This window comes from Macaca mulatta, chromosome 8, assembly GCF_049350105.2.
Source record: "Macaca mulatta isolate MMU2019108-1 chromosome 8, T2T-MMU8v2.0, whole genome shotgun sequence".
In the NCBI taxonomy this organism is placed as follows: Eukaryota; Metazoa; Chordata; class Mammalia; order Primates; family Cercopithecidae; genus Macaca; species Macaca mulatta.
Window position 1 is genome coordinate 140,550,943 of NC_133413.1, and position 22,884 is coordinate 140,573,826.

At 40.5% G+C, this 22,884-nt stretch overlaps 1 protein-coding gene and 1 non-coding gene across 5 annotated transcripts in view; one reads left to right on the forward strand and one right to left on the reverse strand.

Annotated features, from left to right (window-relative positions):
• The window catches only part of ASAP1 (ArfGAP with SH3 domain, ankyrin repeat and PH domain 1), a 395,945-nt gene that overhangs the window by 107,546 nt on the left and 265,515 nt on the right, over positions 1-22,884 (reverse strand). For all 4 annotated transcript variants that reach the window (XM_077944032.1, XM_077944031.1, XM_015145993.3 and 1 more), the window contains 4 exons: positions 17,876-17,951; positions 16,359-16,445; positions 8,962-9,062; positions 2,003-2,072 (listed from right to left, as the gene is read on the reverse strand). In XM_077944032.1, coding sequence (XP_077800158.1) covers positions 2,003-2,072; positions 8,962-9,062; positions 16,359-16,445; positions 17,876-17,951 — 334 coding nt within the window. The remainder of the gene's footprint in view (positions 1-2,002; positions 2,073-8,961; positions 9,063-16,358; positions 16,446-17,875; positions 17,952-22,884) is intronic.
• On the forward strand, positions 11,768-11,923 carry LOC114680507 (small nucleolar RNA SNORA12). Its single transcript, XR_003732725.2, has one exon. It is a non-coding gene; the product is annotated as a small nucleolar RNA SNORA12 (small nucleolar RNA).

The following is a 22,884-nucleotide window of genomic DNA, read 5'->3' on the forward strand; positions in this document are numbered from 1 at the left end:
GGGCGTGGTGAAGTGTGCCTGTATTCCCAGCTGCTTAGGAGGCTGAGATGGGAGGATGGCTTGGGCCCAGGATGCAGAGGTTGCAGTAAGCCAAGATCATTGCTACTGCATTCCAGCCTGGGTGACAGAGCCAGACCCTGTCTTAAAACAAAACAAAACAAAACAAAAAGATGGTAACTGACTAAAAACTCACCATCTACACAGCCAAAGGATCAGAAATGTTCACTCTGGTATGCATAGGTGACTGTATATGGAATTAAATATAAGAAAGTAAAAATTATCTAATTTTTCATTCATGCATCTTTGATGCCTACGCCAGAACATGGCAGAATGGAAGCTTAACAAAAGATTGCTGAAGAAGGGCTGGGCGTGGTGGCTCACGCCTGTAATCTCAGCACTTTGCAAGGCCGAAGCGGGCAGATCACAAGGAATTTGAGACCAGCCTGGCCAATATGATGAAACCCTGTCTCTACTAAAAATACAAAAATTAGCCAGGTGTGGTGGTGGGCACCTGTAGTCCCAGCTACTCAGGAGGCTGAGGCAGGAGAATAGCTTGAACCCGGGAGATGGAGGTTGCAGTGAGCCAAGATTGTGCCACTGCACTCCAGCCTGGGCGAAAGAGCAAGACTCCATCTCAAAAAAAAAAAAAAAAAAAAAAGATTGCTGAAGAAATGAATCATTGTTAGACAGCCTTAATCATAATTACAGACAGATCCAAGTCTGTGGACAGGATTTCTGATATCAGATGGGTAGCCGGACACAACTGGCATGACAGCTAAAAATCTCAGCTGGGCTGTTTGAGGGTAATTGAAGACCTCTGAGGAATTCCTCCGAAGAATCACTGAAAGTGTGCTGCGAGGGGCAAGGGACAGAAATGATGCAGCTGCTCAAGTTTCATAAAGGACAACAATCTTTAAGATGTGGGCAGTCATTTACCACAAAGGACTGGGCCACAAGAGTGTACTAAGAGCCTTCTGTATGTCAAGTTTTGTGTGAGAGGCTGAAGACAGAAAGAAGAACAGGACTAGGCAGGTGCCCAAGGGGGCGTTTACAGTGTAGTAAGATGATAGTTTCTGCAGGAAGAGACAGAAGGGCCACAAGGACTAATGTCAGACAGACACCCGAGTTTGAACTTCCAATTCTGTGAGTTACTAGCCAAATTATAGTTGTTCTTTGCGCTTCAGTTTCTTCATCTGTAAAATGAAGGTTATCATACCACATGGGGTGTCGGGAGGATTAAGTGAAATAAAGTTTATGAAGGTAAGTGGTACTTCCTTTCCTGCCTGATAGATATCTAAAGTCAGCTGTAAGTCATACAAAATTGCCAACATAATAAACACTCATCTCTCATTTCCACTATTCTGTTGGCAATTCATTAAGCAGTGCCCCAAGGACATCACTTGGCACAGCATACTGTAATTTAATGAGTTTTTAAAATCGAAACTGAGATTACTGGGTTAAACAGCAAGCATATTAAAAAAGTCTTGGCATATACTTTGCCATTTCCATTCCCGCTTGGTACATTTTCCACTACAATCTCTGCATTTTTAAGAATTGAAAAGAGTTTTCTATTGGTTTAAAAAGGGCAAAACTTACTGTGTGCTTCTTTGACTACCACCAAGGTTTTTACATCTACTGTTATGTTTCCTACATTATTTTTACATGCAAGGAACAGCCTCTGTCATCTTTATAATTCAAAAACCTGGGTTTTTCAGAACAACCAATATTTCCCAAAAGATAAGATTACAAAATCAAAATACCTTATTCATTTTGAGAGAGTAAAAATACAAGTGTCTAGTGATGCCAAAGAATGATGCCGACCACCACAGGACAAGACAAAACCTTTTTTTTTTTGGTAAAGGATTATCGGCAAAGGTCTGACCCAAATGCATAAATGTATTTGCGCAGATTTTTACTGCTGAGTACATAATCGTGTTTGCTTTCTGGCCTACGAGGCCAGAAAACCTAACAATGGGCAGGGTAAATTAAGAAACATACTTACTGTGGCATGTGAGATAGTCAGAATCCCATTCTTGACAGAACACTTCCTCCTCTGCCATACTTTCCGGATCCTAAGGAGGAAGTCAAACACAACTAGATATAGTAACTGATTCACTCTGGGACATGCAAGGATACAATATGATACATAATAATAACTACAAAATAACTTCCCCAAACCAAAAAATCCAACCCCCAAAACAAAATCCTGGTTGCCTTTTATTATCCCAGGTGGAAGGTAATTCACACAGGTAGCCATGTACAAGGATGCTCATTACAGCACTGCTTTAAAATTTTTTTTGAGACGGAGTCTTGCTCTGTTGCCCAAGCTAGAATGGTGCAGTGGCATGATCTTGGCTCACTGCAACCTTGTCTCCCGGGTTCAAGTGATTCTCCTACCTCAGTCTCCTGAGTAGCTGGGATTACAGGCTCCTGGCATCGCGCCTGGCTAAGTTTTGTACTGGTAGTAGAGATGGGGTTTCACCATCTTGGCCAGGCTGGTCTCGAACTCCTGACCTTGTGATCCACCAGCCTTGGCCTCCCAAAGTGCTGAGATTACAGGTGTGAGCCACTGCGCCCGGCCAGTGCTGCTTTTTAAAGACATATATATATATATACACACACACACACACACACACATATATAGAGACAGGTTCTTGCTCTGGAGGCTAGAGTACAGTGGCACAATCACAGCTCACTGCAGCCTTGACCTCCCAGGCTCATCTGATCCTCCCACCTCAACCTCCAGAGTACCTGGGACCACAGGCACACCCCACCATGCCTGGCTAATTTTTATATTTTTTTGTAGAGACAAGGTTTTGCCGTGTTGCCCAGAATGGTCTCAAACTCCTGGGCTCAAGCGATCTGCCTGCCTCGCCTTCCCAGGGTGCTGAAATTACAGGTGTGAGCCACCATGACCGGTAGTAGCACTGCTTTGGACAGTAAAAATGGGAAATAGAAACAATAATAATCTAACCGCAGGAGACTCAATCAATGAATTACAGGTAGTACACTGATATCATAGTAACTCCTCTCTATGAAGGAGACCCAAACCTGTTAGGGGTGGTGTTAATAAGTAGTTTTCAACCATATCTGTCAATCTTTCATAAGAGTGTTCAATTGATTACTTCTGTTATTAATAATTGAGTTTCAAAAATTAAGAAAGTGGCTGGGCACGGTGGCTCATGCCCGTAATCCCAGCACTCTGGGAGGCTGACGTGGGAGGACTGCTTGAGCCTAGAAGTTGAAGACCAGCCTGGGCAACATAGGGAGATCCCATATCTACAAAAAATAAAAAGTAAAATTAAAGTAACTCAAGAAGTCTGCCATGCAAGGAGGGAGGGGGGTGAACTGCCTCAGTATGTACAGGACGAGCTTAGCCAGGGCTCAAGAATGCATCATCATCATTTTTGGTAACTCATACACCATCCCTTTAGGCATCTTCCAGAGACAGAATGGTGCCTCAGAGCCCCAAGCAAAAACTGTTCATGATTTGCATAGGGAAGTAATGGTGACCAAACCATTCCCAAATAGTTACAAGTGATACACATTTTGAAAAATGTGATTTGATGATACTGAAGGGTAAAAAAAGCCGAAGAGAACTAATTCAAACTTGGAAGAGTTGTGTGTGTGTGAAGCTCCAGGCACAGGCAAAAGACTGCATGTGTGGCAGATCTGCGTCAGTGCAGGTAGGTGCAAATGCACTAGTTGAGACTACTTCCATCAGATAAGAAGAAACGGGCAGGGAACAGTGATTCCCTAGGCTGGAAGAAAGTTTTGAAGGCCTTCTGTTGCCGTGGAAACAAATGACATCAGGAGACCACTGTAGCTTTCCCAGGCATTTAAAACAGTACCATCTTGTATTTTTCTTTTCCTTCTTAAATTAGTTCTCTAAGAAAGCTGCCACAACACAAATTTAAAACCATCTCTAAACACAAATAATACTGTGTATTTAACTACTAGAAGCACTGTTTGTTCTAAAGCATGCTTCATAGAGGGAAGTAGGAATTTGACACCATCTAACCAAATGCAAATTGAACATACTGTATTCAAAATGCTAGCCTTGCTCGGGAGGTAATTTAACTACTAATTGATAAACCATCCTCAAATTAGAGCTAAATCACATACTTTCTTCTAGAAGTACTGACCAAGGAAATGTCTGATTAGAGGCAGCATCTCTCAACTAATCAGAGCCACATTTGGTTAACGTGACTAACTCTCTGCAAGGAGTTTTGCATCCATCTTACTCTCACAAGAGCCTGCTAACATAGGTGAGGCATCCTTGTACACACTTAAGCCAAAACCAGTGTCATCCTAAATACCACTCAATTCAACAATCAAACTATTCAACCTTCAGGAATAGTTTAAAGCCTTAGTTTATCCATTTTATTAAGTCTTTACTCGTTAGTTTTACTTACACATGTATATTATGGAAGCACAATACACACACACACACACACACACACACACACACACACACACAAACCCTTCTCTTGTGCTGCTAATAAAGCCAAGGAAAGTAACACAGAAGCATTATTCTGGGTTGACAGAGATTGTGACTGAGGAACTTTCAGATTGCCAGAGGAAAGGGAACAATCTTGAGATATCTCCTGGCACAGCTGAGAGCAGTATTGCCTGATCTTTTTTTGTGCATGAGAGACAGGGTGTCACTTTGTAACCCGGGCTAGAGTGCAGTGGTGTGATCATGGCTCACTGTAGCCTTGACCTCCTAGGCTCAAGCGATCCTCCCACCTTGGCCTCCTGAGTCGCTGGGTCTATAGGCATGTGCACTACGCCTGGCTAAATTTTGTAGAGATAGGGTTTTGCCATGTCGCCCAGGCTGGTGGGCTCAAGTGATCCGCCTGTCTCGGCCTCCTAAAGCGTTGTGATTATAGGCATGAGCCACCGCACCCAGCCAGCACCTGATCTTTGTGAACATTTTGATAGCTTCTATTCCCAAGACTTCCACGGACTAGACTGAATTACTGTGATCTCCCCTGCTCTGTAATGAAAGCTTTACAAATGCTCCAGTCTGCATAGCTCCTGAATGGACATACCAAGAACTCATGCCATCTGGTGCTCACAGACAGTGCCACACACAATTACTGATTACGCCATGCTAGAATCTTACAATTCCAGAAAAGAAAATTCTACTAGAAAATGGTCTCGTATAAATAGTTCCAACTTTGATGCCAGATCACTTGAGCTTTGATCTCAGCACGATCTCTAGCTATGTGACTTTGCCCATGTTATTTGACTTCTTGGAGACTCACTTTCCTTTTCTGTATTACGAAGACAATAACACCCACCTTTGTATATATAATGAGAAAATATAATAAAGCAATTGCTCCTTTGCCTCTCAATAATTGCCTCTGGTCCATAAAGTTTTTAAAAATTATTTTTTAAAATTTTAAATTGTTTTTCAAATTGTGTAATAATCCTTTAAGTAATAAAGAGCATTCTAAAGCTAGGGTCAAAAATTACTAATGCAAATAATACTTTAGAGAAAAATCACAGAACATATCAGTGGTCACTGTTTGCAAATGAGTCTGTTTTCATGTATAAGCATTTCAATTTTTTACTCTTCCACAGAAGTCACAAGCAACTCCCAGTTATTAGTGCTCATCTTTGCTATCTGTGCAATTATTAAGGAGGTGGAACCACTTGACTTCCAACCTCCTTTCCAACTCTATGATCCAGGAGCTCTGTCTGTATCTCTTTCCAACAGACTGCAGTCAAAGTGAGGGTGAGGACCATATCTCATTTACGTTTCACCTCTAGCAGGCTGCCTCATACACCAGAGTATTTCATACATGTGTGTGGAATGAGTACATGAAGGAAGAGACCAAAAGTCAAGGGGGTGAATCTGTGCCAGTTAATGTCTTGCATATCCTTAGAGTGATCAACAGCAGCAGCGGTCCCTTTGAAAAACAAAGGGGAGATAACCCTGGCATTAAGTCAGAAGACCCAGTTCAAATTTGGGTGTTCATACTTACTGTCTGTTTGATCTCAGTCAAATTATTTAATCTCTCTGTAAAAGGTGTTAAATGAGATGAGTGAGCAGGTACTTGGGCATGTGGCTGGCATACACAGGGGCTCTCAAGATGATAATTTACTTGAACACTTTAGGGTTGAACTACACAACACTTACGAAAAGACTGTTGATCTTCCTTGGATATACAGATTGTAACCGCTTCACTTAAAATTAGGCAATTCTAATTTCAAGAAGGACATTGTGATTTCGGTTGAGCAGTGTTAAAAAATGACTTTTATACTTTCACTTCAGTAGATATGTAATAGTACACTGTTGCTCGTAACGGAACACAATATTAACTTTCCGTCTGATGATAGAACAACAGGTCACCACATTTCCAAGAGATGTCTATACCACAGATGGTCAGGGAAGGACAAGGAGCTGAGCCTGAGGCTTTTCAGCAAGATAAACTATGGAATTTACAATTTATGTACACTTGATCTCATGCAGTTTGGACTAGCATTTGGTCACTATTCTAGAGCCCAGTTTTAAGCTGTGAATTGTTAGTTGGTATTTCTTTTCTCCTTTTACTTTCACAGCAGGATTAAGCTAACTGATTCTACAATGAGCCAGATGCTGTACTAGGGATGCTTTTCTTTCTCTGCACCCCATATCAGCAAGTCCTGTTGGCCCTACGTCCATTATCCACAATTGACCACTTCTTACCCTCTCTTCTGCAGTTCCCCTGGCCTCACCATCAGCTCCCATCTAGGTTTCTGAGGCAGCCCTCCCTCTAACTGGTCTCCTTGTTTCTGTGCTTTCACCCTCCATGACTGTGCTTTGCTTGGAAGTCAGAGAGAACCTTCCAAAACATGTCGGATTATGTCACTCTTCTGCTCAAAACCCTCTAATGATTCCTCATCTCACAGAGTGGTTCCCTGTCCCTCTGACCTTAACTCCTATGACCTCCTGGCTTGCTCACTACTCTAGCTACACTGAACTCTCAGGTATTTGTCACCATGAGATGCATGCTCCTGACTCTCCATCTTCTCCCACGTATCTAAGTAGACTTCTCTCACTTCCTTTGCTCAAACATCAACTCAATAAAGTTTTCCCTAACCACCTGTATGATAGCAAGAACCACTGCCATCCCTCACACCACCTGCATCTCTTGCTTGATCTTTCTCCATAGCACTAATTACCATCTGATCTACCATATATTGAGTATTTTTTGTCTCTTTTCTTCCTTAGAATGTCAGCTCTATCAGGACCAGATTTTCTTTTGTTCAATGCTGTATGCTCCATCTTTGTAGGGCCTAGAAGAGTGAGTCCTAGACATACAGTAGGACTCAAAATATCTCTGTTGAATGCATGAATAATAAGCAAAACAGTCAATGACCCCAGAAATTCAGAAGAGAAATATTTATAATTTTAACAAAAAATTACAATAAAAAATGTACATGTCTCAGATTAAACCAAGGAGTACATATCCACAAGTAATCAGAAAACAAGGAGCTTTCTTTTAAAAAAACAATGACAACAGGCCAGGCACAGTGAGTCATGCCTGTAATCTCAACACTTCGGGGGACCAAGGTGGGAGAATTTCTTGAGGCCAGGAGTTCAAGACCAGCCTGGGCAACAAAGGGGCACCCTGTCTACATTAAAAAAAAAAAAAAAAATCAGCCAAGCATGGTGGCATGTGCCTGTAGTCCCAGCTACTCAGGAGGCTGAGGTGGTATAATCACTTGTGCCCAGGAGTTGGGAGGCTGCAGTGAGCTGTGATAGTGCCACTGTACTCCAGCTTGGAAGACAGAGCAAGATCCTGTCCCCTGTCCCCTCCCTCCAAAAAGACAACTATTAAAGGGAATAATGAAGATTCTACTTATGCACTTATTATGAAGCAGAATCATTTGTTTAAGCAACAGAAAAGAAGCCTCATGTGGCAGGATCGGGGAGAAAATGGAACAAGATGAGGCGGGACAGGAAGGAAGGGTTGAGATGCTATATGTAAAGGGAAGCCACTGGAGTATTTTATGCAGGCGAATGACATCATGTGCTTTATGATTTTTAAAAGACTACTCTAACTGTTGTACGAAGGTGAACTGCAGAAAAAGAAGAATGATTGATACAAAGAGACCAGTTAGGAGGCTGCTGAATGCTCCAAGAGAGATGGCAGCAGCAGCTCACCCTAGAGCAGGGGCTGTGGGGATGGCAAGAGTATATTACTTTCACAGTTAAAAACAGAATGGCTTTTGCCAGATTGGCTATAATATAAGAGGCAAAAGAGGACTCAAGGGTGACACCCAAGGTTGGGTGGCCTGGTGGGCAACCAGGCAGAGAAAACTGTAGTGAATAAAAGCGGAGAGGGGCCAGGCGTGATGGCTCACGCCTGTAATCCCAGCACTTTGGGAGGCTGAGGTGGGTGGATCACGAGGTCAGGAGATTGAGACCATCCTGGCTAACATGGTGAAATCCTGTCTCTAGTAAAACTACAAAAAATTAGCCGGGCGTGGTGGCGGGCGCCTGTAGTCCCAGCTACGCGGGAGGCTGAGGCAGGAGAATGGTGCGAACCTGGGAGGCGAAGCTTTCAGTGAGACGAGATTGTGCCACTGCACTCCAGCCTGGGCAACAGAGTGAGACTCCGCTTCAAAAAAAAAAAACAAAAAACAAAAAACAAAACAAAACAAAAACAGCGGAGAGGTGGGTGGGTATGAGGTCAGCACTCGCCTGCTGCATGTGCTACTCAGTAGCTGCCTTCCTATAATTGCTCGTTACAAGTCAGAAGTGCCATTTAGGGGCCACAGAGCAATTACTGTTTCTTCTAAAGAGAGTTGGTTAAATCTCAGACTTACTTGAAGAACACCAGTGTGCTAAAGGTCCGCAGCTAGTGTATTACAAAATGTTAAGTAAGTGTGTTTCCCTATATGAGAGGCTGGAAACCTTTTCTAGGTTAATCACACACTGAGACACTGGGCCGGGCTCATACATACCCATCACTTTTCTTTAGTAGGTACCCTTTCTTTTCACTGCCATATTCCTTATTGCCCTGGAGCTGATGCATGCTGTATCCTCCTTGCCGGCTCTGAGAATCCTAGGAAAGAAAAACCACAGATTAAACAAAAACTGGAGACAATTCTCACATCTTTGACTCTCTTCTGCCACTGGGTCTTTGGCACTGGTCTGGGTCTAAGGGAATTATGGAACTTTAAGATCTGCCAGCTCCTTGCCTTTATTTTAGAGGAGGAAACAGGGCAGCTAAGCACTTGCTAGAGTCACAAAGCAAGTCCGAGGCAGAGCTGGGGTCTGGGTCTCTGATTTCTAGTTCAAAACCCAGCTCTACTCTGAACTGACTTCAAACAAGACAATGCACTGGTAGACAGACTACTGTAAGACTGAATCCAGTTTATACTAGCAGCAGAGGCAAACACAGAAGGGACTCGAAAAAGTGAAGTGGACCACAAAATAAAGTCCATGCAACCCAAACATGTTCTTCCCTTAGGCTATACCTTTCTCCCTTTACACATTCTGCCAAAATACCCCCAAATAAAAGGGGAAACTTCTAAGTGAGGTTTTAACAATTATTATGTTTCTCGTTTTGTAATTAGTGCTCTGTAAAATATACCTATAACCACATTTTTAAAATTAAGACAATTCTACAGCAGTGAAAGTGTATGATGTCGTGGAGGGTGACAAGGGCCAAACCAACAACACAGATGCAAAAAAGGTTGATTTATTATTAGCACTTCACTGATACTTAACCATAGTTTCTAAAGACTACATGACTAGAAACAGCCATTACATTTTGAAAATGTAAGAAATAAAATCAACAACGTTGAACTGCGGAATGAGAACACGGTCTTTAGACATACAAGTAGGACAATATATTCTCATAAAAAGTATTGACTTACTCTCCTAGACTTCGATCAGGAAGGGCAAAAGCAACAGAGAAAAAAGGCAGAGCATTTGAAAATATAGTTAATTTCATTGAAAATGTTATCCATAATTTAAGCATTTTATATAATGTACACAGAAAACATCACTGTAAAGATAATACCAGAAAACACATACACCTCTAGATTCAGGATAAACTTTGGGTGATAGGACAATCAAAAGTCTGTATTTATCAGGTTTTATTTCAGGTCATATGGCGTGAGAACAGAAACATGGCTAAACAGACGAACATCAGGCACACACATATTTTACCAAGATAAAATGGATGACAAACCTCAAATGCGTATGTATAGAGAATCAATACTTCAGTGAAACCCAAAATGAATTATTCAGAAAATCTAGTAACAGCCAAAAATTGCAGCAGGACTTCTTTATTTTTTTATTTTTTCCCCAAGGGAAAAGAACTTAAATATATCCAGTTCATAAACAACACCTGAAATGTGATAGTGTCGAGGTAAGCTGAACCAACCACTGGCTATTTACTGACTTGTGTACATAATACCTTTAAGGCCAGGATGGCTTCCTTCTGACACTCAGGATCTTTTTGGACCAAGTAATGTATGTTCAGTGATGCAAAATTAACGTAAGTAATAGTCAAAGGAAAATCTCTAGGACAATGTACCTTTGTAAGGCTATTCTATACATGATAGATTCTGTGTTCAAAAGCATGTCCTGAATACTTCCTAAAAGCCAGGTATTAAGGATCCTGAGTATACAACATAAGCCCTGGCTTTGACATGGATGCTCACACTCTCACCATATCACTGTCCTGCTCTCTTCTGTAGGTTACTGGGAGCTTACCGTACACTTAACCAGGCAAGCTGGCTCACATTAAAGAGGTTACAAACTTGAGTTATGTTCTATTTGAATAATTTCTCTATTTATAACGGGCCAGATTCCCTCCATATGAAACCTTTAATTGGACAAGATTAATCATTTGGGAGAGATGGGACATGGACCTGAATCTAGGATTTTCTTGCAAAATTCTCCCTAAATATTTCCTTTTTAAAAAAATATATGTATATTTTTGAGACAGGGTCTTGCTTTGTTGCCCAGGCTGAACGCAATAGTGTGATCACAGCTCACTGCAGCCTCAACCTTCCAAACTGAAATGACCCTCTCACCTCAGCCTTCTGAGTAGCTGGGACTACAGGTGTGTGCTACCTTGTCGGGCTAATTTTTGCTTTTTTGTAGGGATGGCGTTTCACTGTGTTGCCCAGGCTGGTCTTGAACTCCTGGACACAAGCAATTCTCCTGCTTTGGCCTTCCAGGGTGCTGGGATTACAGGTGTGAGCACCATGCCTGACCTAAATGTTCACTTTTAATCAGGGCCTATAGTCTTGCATTCCATAGTAATGTGGTTCACTAAGTCCTCCCTAAAAGATATTCTCACACTTTCTAAATGGAGGTAGGACTGAGGGACTGTACTAAATCTCAGACAAGCAAGAAGAGAAGCCCTCCCCTACCAATACCTCCAGCAACAGTCCTCAGTAACAACAGTAGTAATAGGATTTTTTTTTCTTTTTTAAGAGAGGCAGCAGTGTGTTCATAATGCAGGGAACTGAGGCATGGGACAAAACAAGAGGCAGGGATTAAAGAAATCCACAGGGCTTTCTGCTTTAATCCAACAAAATCACATGAAAATTACTCAATTATGAATTTGGAGTCAGGGATCTCTGCCCTATCTGTATCTCCTAGAAACATTAAAAACAAAATCTAAAATCTCCCTGTATACTGGTGTTCACTCACAACCACCTTCCTTGGAACCCTTGTTACGGAACTAGACTTCTCTTCATCTGCCCATGTAATTCCTAGGTCTGTCCGAATGCTTTAAAACTATGTATCTCTCATGGTAGTTTTCTTTTTGGCACATTTGTTAAGTTTTCAAATGGGCCTAACACTGTCACATGTATTATATTGGAGCTGGCAAAGGCCTGTGACAAAGAGATCTCTCTCAAGCCTTTCACGCCTTTCCTCCATCAGAGAATGGCTCCCACATGTGGCAGGAAACAAAAAAACAAAAACAAAAATGGATGTCTCACTACTAGGTACGCAATCATAAATAAGCAACTATGTATCTCTAATCTTAACCTTTGCTAACCTTTAAAATAAAACACTAAGTTTAAAAAATAAAAATACTTCTTTTATACAAGGATTCAGATGCTAACAACTTATAAAAACGATTATATTCTGTAAATTTACCATTAAGACATTCCTTACATATTTATTACTAGCTTAAGTAAACCTTAAATTCTGAATAACAAACTCTTAGATTGAATGGGCCTTGCTTTACATCAAACTAATATGCTTTTAAAGATGAATAAAGTGGCTAAACTCCAGGCTTTGACCTCATTAAACTGAGCAGGAAGGAAGCAGTATGTTTCAGAAGTTTAGTATCAACAATCCTAAATTAACTATGAATGAGTTTCATGGTTTAATAAAGTCACACCGATTATTATTTGTGCACTTTGAGAAATGATGGCCATTCAGCTTGCTAAGCAGGGCACTCTAGACAAATGAAAAGAGGATTTTCTTTTCTGAGAAAGTAGATACTGGAGATTTATTAACATTAATAACAATTTAAAAACTGACACAAATTGAAGGAATGAAATAGGTTCTGAATCCTTTGATAGCGTAACAGAAATTATGTATTCAGGAAAAAGAAAAACTCATTTGGGCAAAAATATAAAACATAAACAATGAACTTAAAATCTTTTTAATTTCCTATTCTCTATTAGCAGTACAGACAAATCACTTTCTTATTTGAAAACCTTATTAATGTATAAAATGTATTATTAAGAGGTAGAGTCTCAAATCTTTTAAAAGTACAAGCAATTACACACTCATTGATTTAATGGGGCTATAAATGTTTCTGGTATCCAATTTAAAACTAAACCTCTACTACAGAAGCCTAAAATTTCTAATGCAAGGTACGAATGGAGTGGGCAAAAGATTCCTTCTGTTTCATTTTTCTAAGTATTTGAATAGTTTTCCGGTACCAGGCTACATGACAGATACTGTGACATGAGTAAAACAGAAACACAGAATCTGTCAAACTTGCAAACCATAACGTGATGGGGTTTTAAGAGAGTCCATAAGTGAACTCAAACAAAAAAGGTGTAATTTTTGGAGTAATTCTGTATATCCTAAATATGACTTATCACCATTTAAAATACTTTCAGGCCAGGCGCAGTAGCTCATGCCTGTAATCACAGCACTTTGGGAGGCTGAAGTGGGCAGATCACTTGAGGTCACTTAGGAGTTCGAGACCAGCCTGGCCAACATGGTGAAAACCCGTCTCTGCTAAAAATATAAAAATTAGCCAGCCAAGGTGGCACATGCCTATAGTCCCAGCTACTTGGGAAGCTGAGGCATGAGAATCACTTGAACCTGGGAAGCGGAGGCTGCAGTGAGTGAGATCTGCACTTCTGCACTCCAGTCTGGGTGACAGAGGCTTCGTCTCAAAAAAACCCAAAACAAAAACCTACTTTCAACTCTAAAAACAGTTATGTAGCAAATAGTTCTTTTGTAGATTAAGCTATTATAAAAACTTAATATAATTTCATAGAACATTTATTGCTAAGACAACAAAAACTTAAGAATAGAAAATAAAATGAGTTTACCAAAATTCCGGGGATCCTATTTACAACTAAAATTCTTGGAACTTCCTTTAACGGAGCCAAGTTAGAACCCGGTGGGGGTGAGCAGGCTAAATGATTTGTTGGGTGCTTTTGATTCCTCAGTTAATCTTTAAGATTACTTGACATTCTTTTCAAATAGTACCATGGTCAGAACTTCTCTGTGGATGGTCGCCTCTCACATTTAATCTCAGTCATGAAAAATCATTACCTTCTAAACATGTTCTGCAATGAGTGATGATAAACAGCATGAGAAAGGAATAGGCATGTTGTGAAAGATCAATTTATTACTTGTAAAACTCTGTGGACAAGGTACTAATGAAAACTCATCATTTATTAATCTGGGGTGGGATTAAATCAAATCATGTGCATTTCATCATGTACACATTCCTTTGGCTTATATGGAACTTCGTTCTTTAGCTACCATGAGCAGAATACTTATGTCTCCATGCAAAACAAAAACGGGTTGTTAATAGTCCTCCTCTTTATTTTTCAAGAAAGCTTCCATATGTAGGAAAGTTAATACTGTGTGACAAAACAAAGGTGGGGAGTCGTTAAGTACATACCAGTAAGTAAAACAACAATAAACAAAAAAAACCCCCAAAAAACCTCACAATTTTCTCCCAAGACTGAAATCTACCACCCTGTACTCCCTTCTACCTGGGTCTTTTTAATGCTCTTACACTGAAAAATCATTCAAAGAGACCACGTTTCTCCTAAGATTTATTTGTCAGTAATAAGCACCTTCAAAGAGCATGGCATATCTGTGTTTCAGTCCGAAGTCTACTGGGGGTCTAATACTTGGAAGTTCTCGTAAATCATTGTCAGAGGCCTCAAACCACAGGTGCAGTCACTGCCTGAGACTCTGAATGACATGGATGCAGAAATTGCCTTAGCGTACACAGATGTTCCTGGCCACTCTGCCTACTCCACAGGTTAGCAGATGCCTAGTGTTACAGTGCTATAGATTTCTCTCACTTGACCAATCCCCAATGCATCTACAAAAACTGAATTTGGAGAACCAGAAAAACAGAGGCTTATATTCACTCAATAAAGAAAACCTTCAGGGTTGCTTTAAAAGATTAGTGTCACTAGTGCAGGGCTTCCCATGTTTTATGGGAGTTGCTTTGTTTTAGACTCATAAACCCCTTTCAGAAATTTTAGAAATTAAAATAAGTGAACTTGCTATTGTTGTGCGATAGTATTTAAAAACTAACTATAAAAATGTTATATTTCATGTTATTGCTATTAAATATTGCTCTTAATTTTTTTTGGTTTGTTTGTTTGAGGCAGGGTCTTGCTCCATTGCCCAGGCTGGAGTGCAGTGACACAAATACAGCTTACTGCAGCCTCCACTTCCTGGACTCAAGGGATTCTTCCACCTCAGCTTCCCTAGTAGCTGGGACTACAGGCACATGCCACCATGCGTGGCTAATTTTTCAAAATTTTTTGTAGAGACAGGGTCTTACTTTGTTGCCTAGGCTGGTCTCAAACTCCTGGGTTCAAGTGATCCTCCCACCTTGGCCTCCAAGGTGGATTTGGATTACAGGAGTGAGCCACTGCTCTTAAATTTAACCCGTAATAATTTCATAACAAAAACAGGCACGTTTTTAATTTCTCCCAGAAAACAAATGGTGCTTACTATTTAATTTGTCCTTATCATGAAGTCTATGTCCCTTAGTGCAACACCCAAGGTCTTCCATAGTCAGGTCTGAGTTTTTACCTCAGAAACTGTATTTCTGACTCCTCCACCCACCCTGCCCCAAAATGTCTGCAGCCCCTTGAATATGCTGGTGAGTTTTCCATCTCTGGGTCTTTTAGGTTTCTGTCTTTGGCTGCAGTCACCTTCCAATGTATCTCTAATAGCATCAACACCACTTTAGGCATGATGGATTGTTCATACAGCTGACTAGATAATGAGCTCCTGGATGGAAGGGACTAAAGCTTGGTACCTAGAACTGTGCCTGGAACACAGTAGGTGTTAGAGAAATGTTTGAACAAATGATATTTATAATTAAGGATCTGTACCGCAATCATCCAGCCTCTACCATGCATTCTATACTCTTTCAATATCCAAGGACCATCTCACCTCAAATTTCCTAATTGAGGGGCAAAGCTTCTATAGGATTCTGCATCAAAATATTTCCCTGGAAAATGAGGCATGCCTGTTTTGGCTGCCCAGAAAGACAGAAGTGGTCTAAAGAGGACAGTTGTAGAATGTACTAACTATGTTTCGGCATACACTCCCAAAGTGCATGTCTTCAAAACTAGGATTGAAAATCTATAGTCATGGGGCTGGACACAGTGGTTCATGTCTGTAATTTCAGAATTTTGGGAGGCTGAGGTGGGAGAATTGCTTGAGTACTGCAGTTCAAGACCAGCCAAGGTAACATGGTCAAACTCCATCTCTACAAAAAATACAAAAATTATCCAGGTGTGGCGGCATGTGCCTGTAGTCCCAGCTACCCGGGAGGCTGAGGTAGAAGGAATGCTTGAGGTCGAGGCTGCAGTGAGCCATAATTGTGCCCCCTGCACTCTAGCCTGGATGACAGCATGAGATTCTGTCTCAAAAAAGTAAAGAAAAAAGAAGAAAAAAATCCAGAGTCATGGAATTGGACACCCAGAACATCTTTCCTACAAGCAAGGAAAAGGAACTAAAACAGAGTTTCTACATGGGGCTTACAAACTTTTATATTATGTATCACTGTGCCTGTCTTGCAGATCAGGAAACGCAAAGGGTATTACAAGCAGCCTTACCTTACACTGTTAGCCCTGTTATAAACATGTAAACCACTTACTTCTTTCTGATCAAGTTGAAGAGAGGATTTTATTAAGTCTCGGAGTGCAGTTAGCTGTTTCTTTTCTTCATCCTGGGTCTGTTTTATCTATGAAAAAAAAATTACTTCTATTACTTACCATTTACACTTTTATAGGCAGAGTTTAATTTATACAAAAATACTACTCATCAAACAATTCTATTATATAGTTGGTTTTCTTACTAAAAGTCCTTTACATTGTCTCATTTTTAATATGAGATTTCTCATCTCATATATATGAGATTTCTCATCTCATATTCTCATAAGTACCAGTGGGTTTTGAAATTAGTGAATAACGTAACATGCATTCTTATTAAATAACGTATCCAAGCTAGTTAATATTCTTATTAAATAACGTATCCAAGCTAGACAGTTAACTCTGAAGTACTATTCTAAACAGCTTAAGAAATATCATTGAGATTATTTGCTTCTGGTTTTTCCAAGGGTGGTAATGAAAATACCTTGATGTGATTAAATGGTCCAGGAGAGAATCCTAAGAATGAGCAGAAGTCTAATGGGCCAATGCATACATCAAAGTTTACACAGCATGAAATGCGCACAAGGGATCGGTGCTGCTTTTTTAACCACTTGGGACTTAACTGTAACCTGAACCATGTTAACTACTAAAAGAAAATCAGAAAAAAATACAGAGCTATGCATTTTTAAAGTTATATAAAAGGCACTATTTGTAATTCTAAAACTTTATTTGAGGATATCTACTCATACTTATAATATATATGCTTTTATTTACCACCAAATGATTTCTGGGCAACAACTTTACCATTTCTAATATATACATTTAGACCTAGACACTAAAAAAAGAGAGATAATATAAAATGTGCAAAAACAAACAAACAAAAACCCTTATAAATGAAAGGCGTGGTGGCTCACGCTTATAAATCCAGCACTTTGGGACCCCAAGGCAGGTGGATCACTTGAGTTCAGGAGTTCAAGACCAGTCTGGGCAACACAGTGAAACCCCATCTCTACCAAAAGGCTGAGGCACGAGAATCGCTTGAGCCCAGAAGGCGGAGGAGATTGCAGTGAGCCGAGATCGCACACTGTACTCCAGCCTGGGTGACAGAGTGAGACTCTGTCTGAAAAACAAACAAACAAAAAAAACACAAAAACCCAAAAACCCCTATAAACCTGTCTATTCAGAGTCAATTTTTATCCTTCCACAATCATACATTCTTTCTGCAACTGCTGACCAAGGAACACTGAAATGTGATGCTAACTGAATCGTAAATGGAGAACCATCTGGAACTGATGGCTACATACTCCCCTCACTGATCCTCTTATGGCCCCAGAAGGACTCTGGAGTATTTGACCATTGATGACTTCTCTGACTTAAACTGAAGGGTTATCTGCCCTAGGGTCTGTACAGACATATCATTTAATCTTTTCTGCTTTTAACACCTTTCTAATACAGATTTCAAAATTACTGATACTTATCCATGAAAGCAAGTTCAATTGCATGTATTTTATAAAGAACTTACATTATATAAATCAGCAGCCAGTTTTTCAATGTACTGTTTCAATTTATCAGCTGTTTTCAAGCCATCTTGAAAGAAACTACAATTAAAAAAATCAGAGATTTACCACCAGTATATAAAAAAAGAATATTTGTTTCCTTATGTGTAAATAAAACAAGGAACTGTAATAACCTACAAAATCTTAAAATACACATATCTATATATACATACTCATTCTCTATGGATTTATCTATACAAGACAGTTATAAAACTAATTATGGTATTTTATAAAGATGTACCAACAAACAAATTATGGCTACCAGTTGACATTCGATAGAAGATATCACAAGGACACTGGAAATTACAGTTGCAGTCCCAAAACAGTGATTTCATAATGTGCGTATGCATCTATACATAGAACAGTTCCTCCCAGTTAAACCATATTTGAATTCGAAGGAGAGAGAAAGACACATTAACCAGTGGAATATCATGAGGTTGATCTGGACACTCTAAGGAGAAATATTATGGAACTACAGATAAAGAAAGGAGAAAAGTCAAAATTCATTCGGTTCCTCAAAGATCCCTGTGTTCCAACATATATTTGAAACACAAGATTTCAAAGCAATAATACCAACGGGTTTGGAAAGCTTTATCCTACAACACATGGTTGTATAATTTCACCTGAAAAATAACAAGAATTAATACCTGTGGAACATTCAACACATACCCAGCACTGCACTAAACACTTTACACAAGTGATTTCATGTACACAACCCTAACAGATTAAAGCACTTCAATCTCATCTCCATTTGTAAAACTGAGGTACAGAGTATGTATAAAACTTGTTCAAGTTGCAGGTAGTAAACAGCAGAGCTGATGGAATTCAGATCCAGGTCTGCCAGATTCTGATCCAAGCTCTTTACCAGCAAGTGAAGATTTCTTGTCTCAGGTGGTACACTTCTACTCAGGAACCCAGTCTCTGGCATCAGTTTAGAGAAATACACAATATACCTCAGGAAATGTGTTTAGAATTTTATCTGCCCTATTGGAAGCTTCTCTAACCATGCCCCCTCAGCAGATTATTTCTCAAAACACTATCTGTTTTGCTGTCTCCCTACAAACAATGAGGACCTTGAGCACGAGGACTGTCTCATCTCCCTATCACAGTGGGCCCACAAAGCAGACTGAATGAAGCAATATCAAGACATTTTAAGGCATATCTTTTTTTTTGAGATGGAGGCTCACTTTGTTGCCCAGGCTGGAGTACAGTGGTGTGATCTCAGTTCACTGAAACCTCTGCCTCCCGGGTAGGTGGGACTACAGGTACCCGCCACCACACCAGGCTAATTTTTGTATTTTCAGTAAAGACGGGGTTTCACCAAGTTGAGCGGGCTGGTCTTGAACTCCTGACCTCAAGTGATCCCCCCACCTCGGCCTCCCAAAATGCTGGGATTACAGGTGTGAGTCACTGCGCCCAGCTTGAGGCGTATCTTAAAAGCCGTATTTCAAGCTTAATATGTATATTCAGTGGCAATAATAGAGACTATTAGAAGTGGCCTGTAGAGTGATTACCGAAATCCTACAAGTTCCAACATTTTTTAAGGCTGACATCTTTGGCACAAAAACCTTACTGAAATAAGGAGGAAAATACTACCTTTAGAAAGTTTTTCAGCAACAGTGATGAGAGGAAAAAAGGGCCTTTTGGTTAACCATTTAACTGAAAAACACATGAACACATATAAAGCCTCATCTCTCTCTCTCTCTTTCTCTCTCTCGGCAGGGTCTCACTCTGTCACCCACACTGGAGTGCAGCGGTTCACTGAAGCCTCGACTTCCTGGGCTCAAGTGATCCTCCCATCTCAGCCTCATGAGTAGTTGGGACTATAGGTGCACCCCACCATGCCTGGCTAATTATTATTTTTGTAAAGATGAGGTTTTGCCACATTGCTTGGGCTGGTCTCGAACTCCTGGACTCAAGTAATCTGCCCTCCTTGGTCTCCCGGAGTGCGGAGATTAAAGGTGTGAGCCACCTTTAAAATCTGGCCTAAACCCTTACTTTCTAGCATTTGGGTTTTTGGTTCTGCCTATAGCGATGCAAGTTAAACTTCTCAGTATAGAATTTTAAGTTTATGTTCTGACCCTTGAATACTTCTCAGTTTTATTTCCTACCATTTTCCCTTAAAAACTCCAAGGTCTAGCCATGCTACATTATTTCTAGTTGCTTGTTCTTTTTCAATCCATCCTTCCCCACTTCAGCCTTTGCATACGCTATTCCCTCTGCCTGGAATGCCCTTCCCCTCTATACCTGTGTAGTAGTACATTCTCATGTTGCTATGAAGAAATACCCAAGACTGGGTAATTTATAAAGAAAAGAGGCTTAATTGACTCACAGTTCCACATGGCTAGGGAGGCCTCAGGAAACTTACAACCATGGCAGAAGGCACCTCTTCACAGGGCGGCAGGAGAGAGAATAATGCCAGCAGGAGAAATGCCAGACACTTAAAAAGCCATCAGATCCTGTGAGACTCACTCATTATCAAGAGAACAGCATGGGGAAACTGCCCCCATGACTCAATTAACTCCACCTGGTCCTGCCCTTGACATGTGGGGATTACGGAGATTACAATTCAAGGTGAGATCTGGATGGGGACATGGATTCAAACCGTTATCAACCTGCCTGCTAAATTCTCTTTTATCAAGGCTCATCTCGGCTGCTACTCCATAAGCAGTATTCTCTAGACCTGATAGTCAAAGCAGTGGCTTTGCTGAGCACGTGTGCCCAGGCCTAAGTGCCAGACCTAGAGAGGTTAGCAATGTTCTGCACAGAGCAGGCCAGGCCATCCATAAGTGTTAACCTGTAACCAGCATCTTCTACATCAAGGAAGGGATATATGCCCACGAGTTAAAAGTATGGGTACAAAGTTAATCATAGCAAGTTTCAGTCTCTGATACTGCGCTTAAGTAATTTCTGGAGAACAGTTCTGAAGGTAGAGCACTTAAATTTAAGATGGATGCTGTCAGGACTTCTTTACAACAGAAAAAGCAATGGCTTTGGGGTCAGATGATTATGACCAAGAATCTGTGTTCTGGTAAGTCATTTAACTTCTCTTGGCCTCAGTTTGCTCATGTGTACATGGGCAAATAATACAGATAGGACATGTGAAACCACCCAGCAAAGGGTGGAGCAGTTAGCATGTGTTCAGGAAATCATTCTCTTCCCTGGAGCTGCATAACTTTATCATATAAGGAACTGTTTCCTTTGCAGAGGGATACAGATTCTTTGTAGATATTTTTGAAAAGGTATTTCATTTTCACTTTCAACATAAAGGGAATTTAATCATTATGCTTAAAAAAATGTGAGTTTCGCTTGGGTGACAGGTACACCAAGATCCCAGAAATCACCACTAAAGAACTTAACCATGTAACCAAAAGCCTCCTGTACTCCAGAAACTATTGAAACAAACATTTTTTTAAAAAATAAGAGAACACTAATTAAACCTCGTCCCAATTTTTTTTTTTAAAGTGAGTTTCAATGAGAATGCTCTAGATCTATGTTTCCCAATATGGTAGCCACTAGTCTCATGTGGTTATTAAAAATGAAATGAAAAATTCTGTTCCTGAGGTCTCACAAGCCATATTTCAAGCGCTCAGTAGCCACGTGTGGCCAGCCATATTTCAAGCGCTCAGTAGCCACGTGTGGCCAATGGGTACCATATAGATGGTAAAGAATATGAACATTCCCACCATAGCAGAAAGTTCTACTGGACAACACCACTCTTGATAAAGAATAAGCAAATATTTGAACAGCACAAAATAAATACTGAAGAACTCATTATAAATTTTAGGGAGAAAGATGGAACTGTTTTAGTTTGAAATGGCATTGATAAAAATGAAAATTCCTGCCAACTACAAGGCTGAAGACTCCAAACAAATTTACTTTCCTTCTGCTTCAATTATTCAGACTGTTACATACCCAGAGACAAAGAAAAATCAATGTAATAATTGCTTTAATCTGTAGCATAATCCCATTTTTATAAACAAAACAAACCAGATACGTGAATCTAGCAATTATCTAAGTGAGGAGATCACAGGATTTTAAAAATTCTTCCTTAACTTCAGTTTCTAATTTTTTTCTTAAGGGTATCATGTATTACTCAGGTAAAACAAAATTAAAGAATCTACATTTTGTCTGGGATGAACAATTCGGAGTCGAGCCCCTTGCAGAAAGTCATTTTAGGGAGGGCCAAGTTCTAGTTTTGGTAAGAAATAGGAGCAGGAAAGGAGGACGAGTTGTAGGAGAAGAATAAAATAACCATGGCAGTCATTAGCAATGTGTTAGTGACACCATAAAAAGCAAAGGGTGACCTGCTGTCATCTGCACTGTCCCTCTGAGCTTCATTCTCTTCTCCTTGAGGGTCATAGTTCCAGCTGTGGACAGGGTAGACAGAGAGCCACCACGACCTGCCAAAACATTTCACAGAGGGCAGTGGCTTCTCTGTTCCTCCTTTCTCTCTTCTGTTTTAGCTGGTCCTAGTTCAGTGGACATGCAAGGGCTACTGCACACGTGGTTCATGCCTGTAATACCAGCACTTTGGGAGGCTGAGGAAGGATTACTTGAGCCCAGGAGTTTGAGACCAGCCTGGGCAACATGGTGAAGCCCTGTCTCTACAAAAAATACAAAAATTAGCTGGGCGTGGTGGTACATGCCAGTAGTCCCAGCTACTTGGGAGACTGAGGTGGGTGGATCACTTGAATCCAGGAGGTTGAGGCTGCAGTGAGCTATGATTGTACCACTGCACTCCAGCCTGGGTGACAGAGTGAAACTCTGACTCAAAAAGAAAAAAAAAAAAAAAAAAAAAAAAAAAGCCAGGGGTGGTGGCTCACGCCTGTAATCCTAACACTTTGGGAGGTGGAAGTGGGCAGACTGCCTGAGCTCAGGAGTTCGAGACCAGCCTGGGCAACATGGTAAAACTCTGTCTCTACTAAAAAAAAATAAAAAAATAAAAAATTAGCTTGAGTGGCTGCGTGCACCT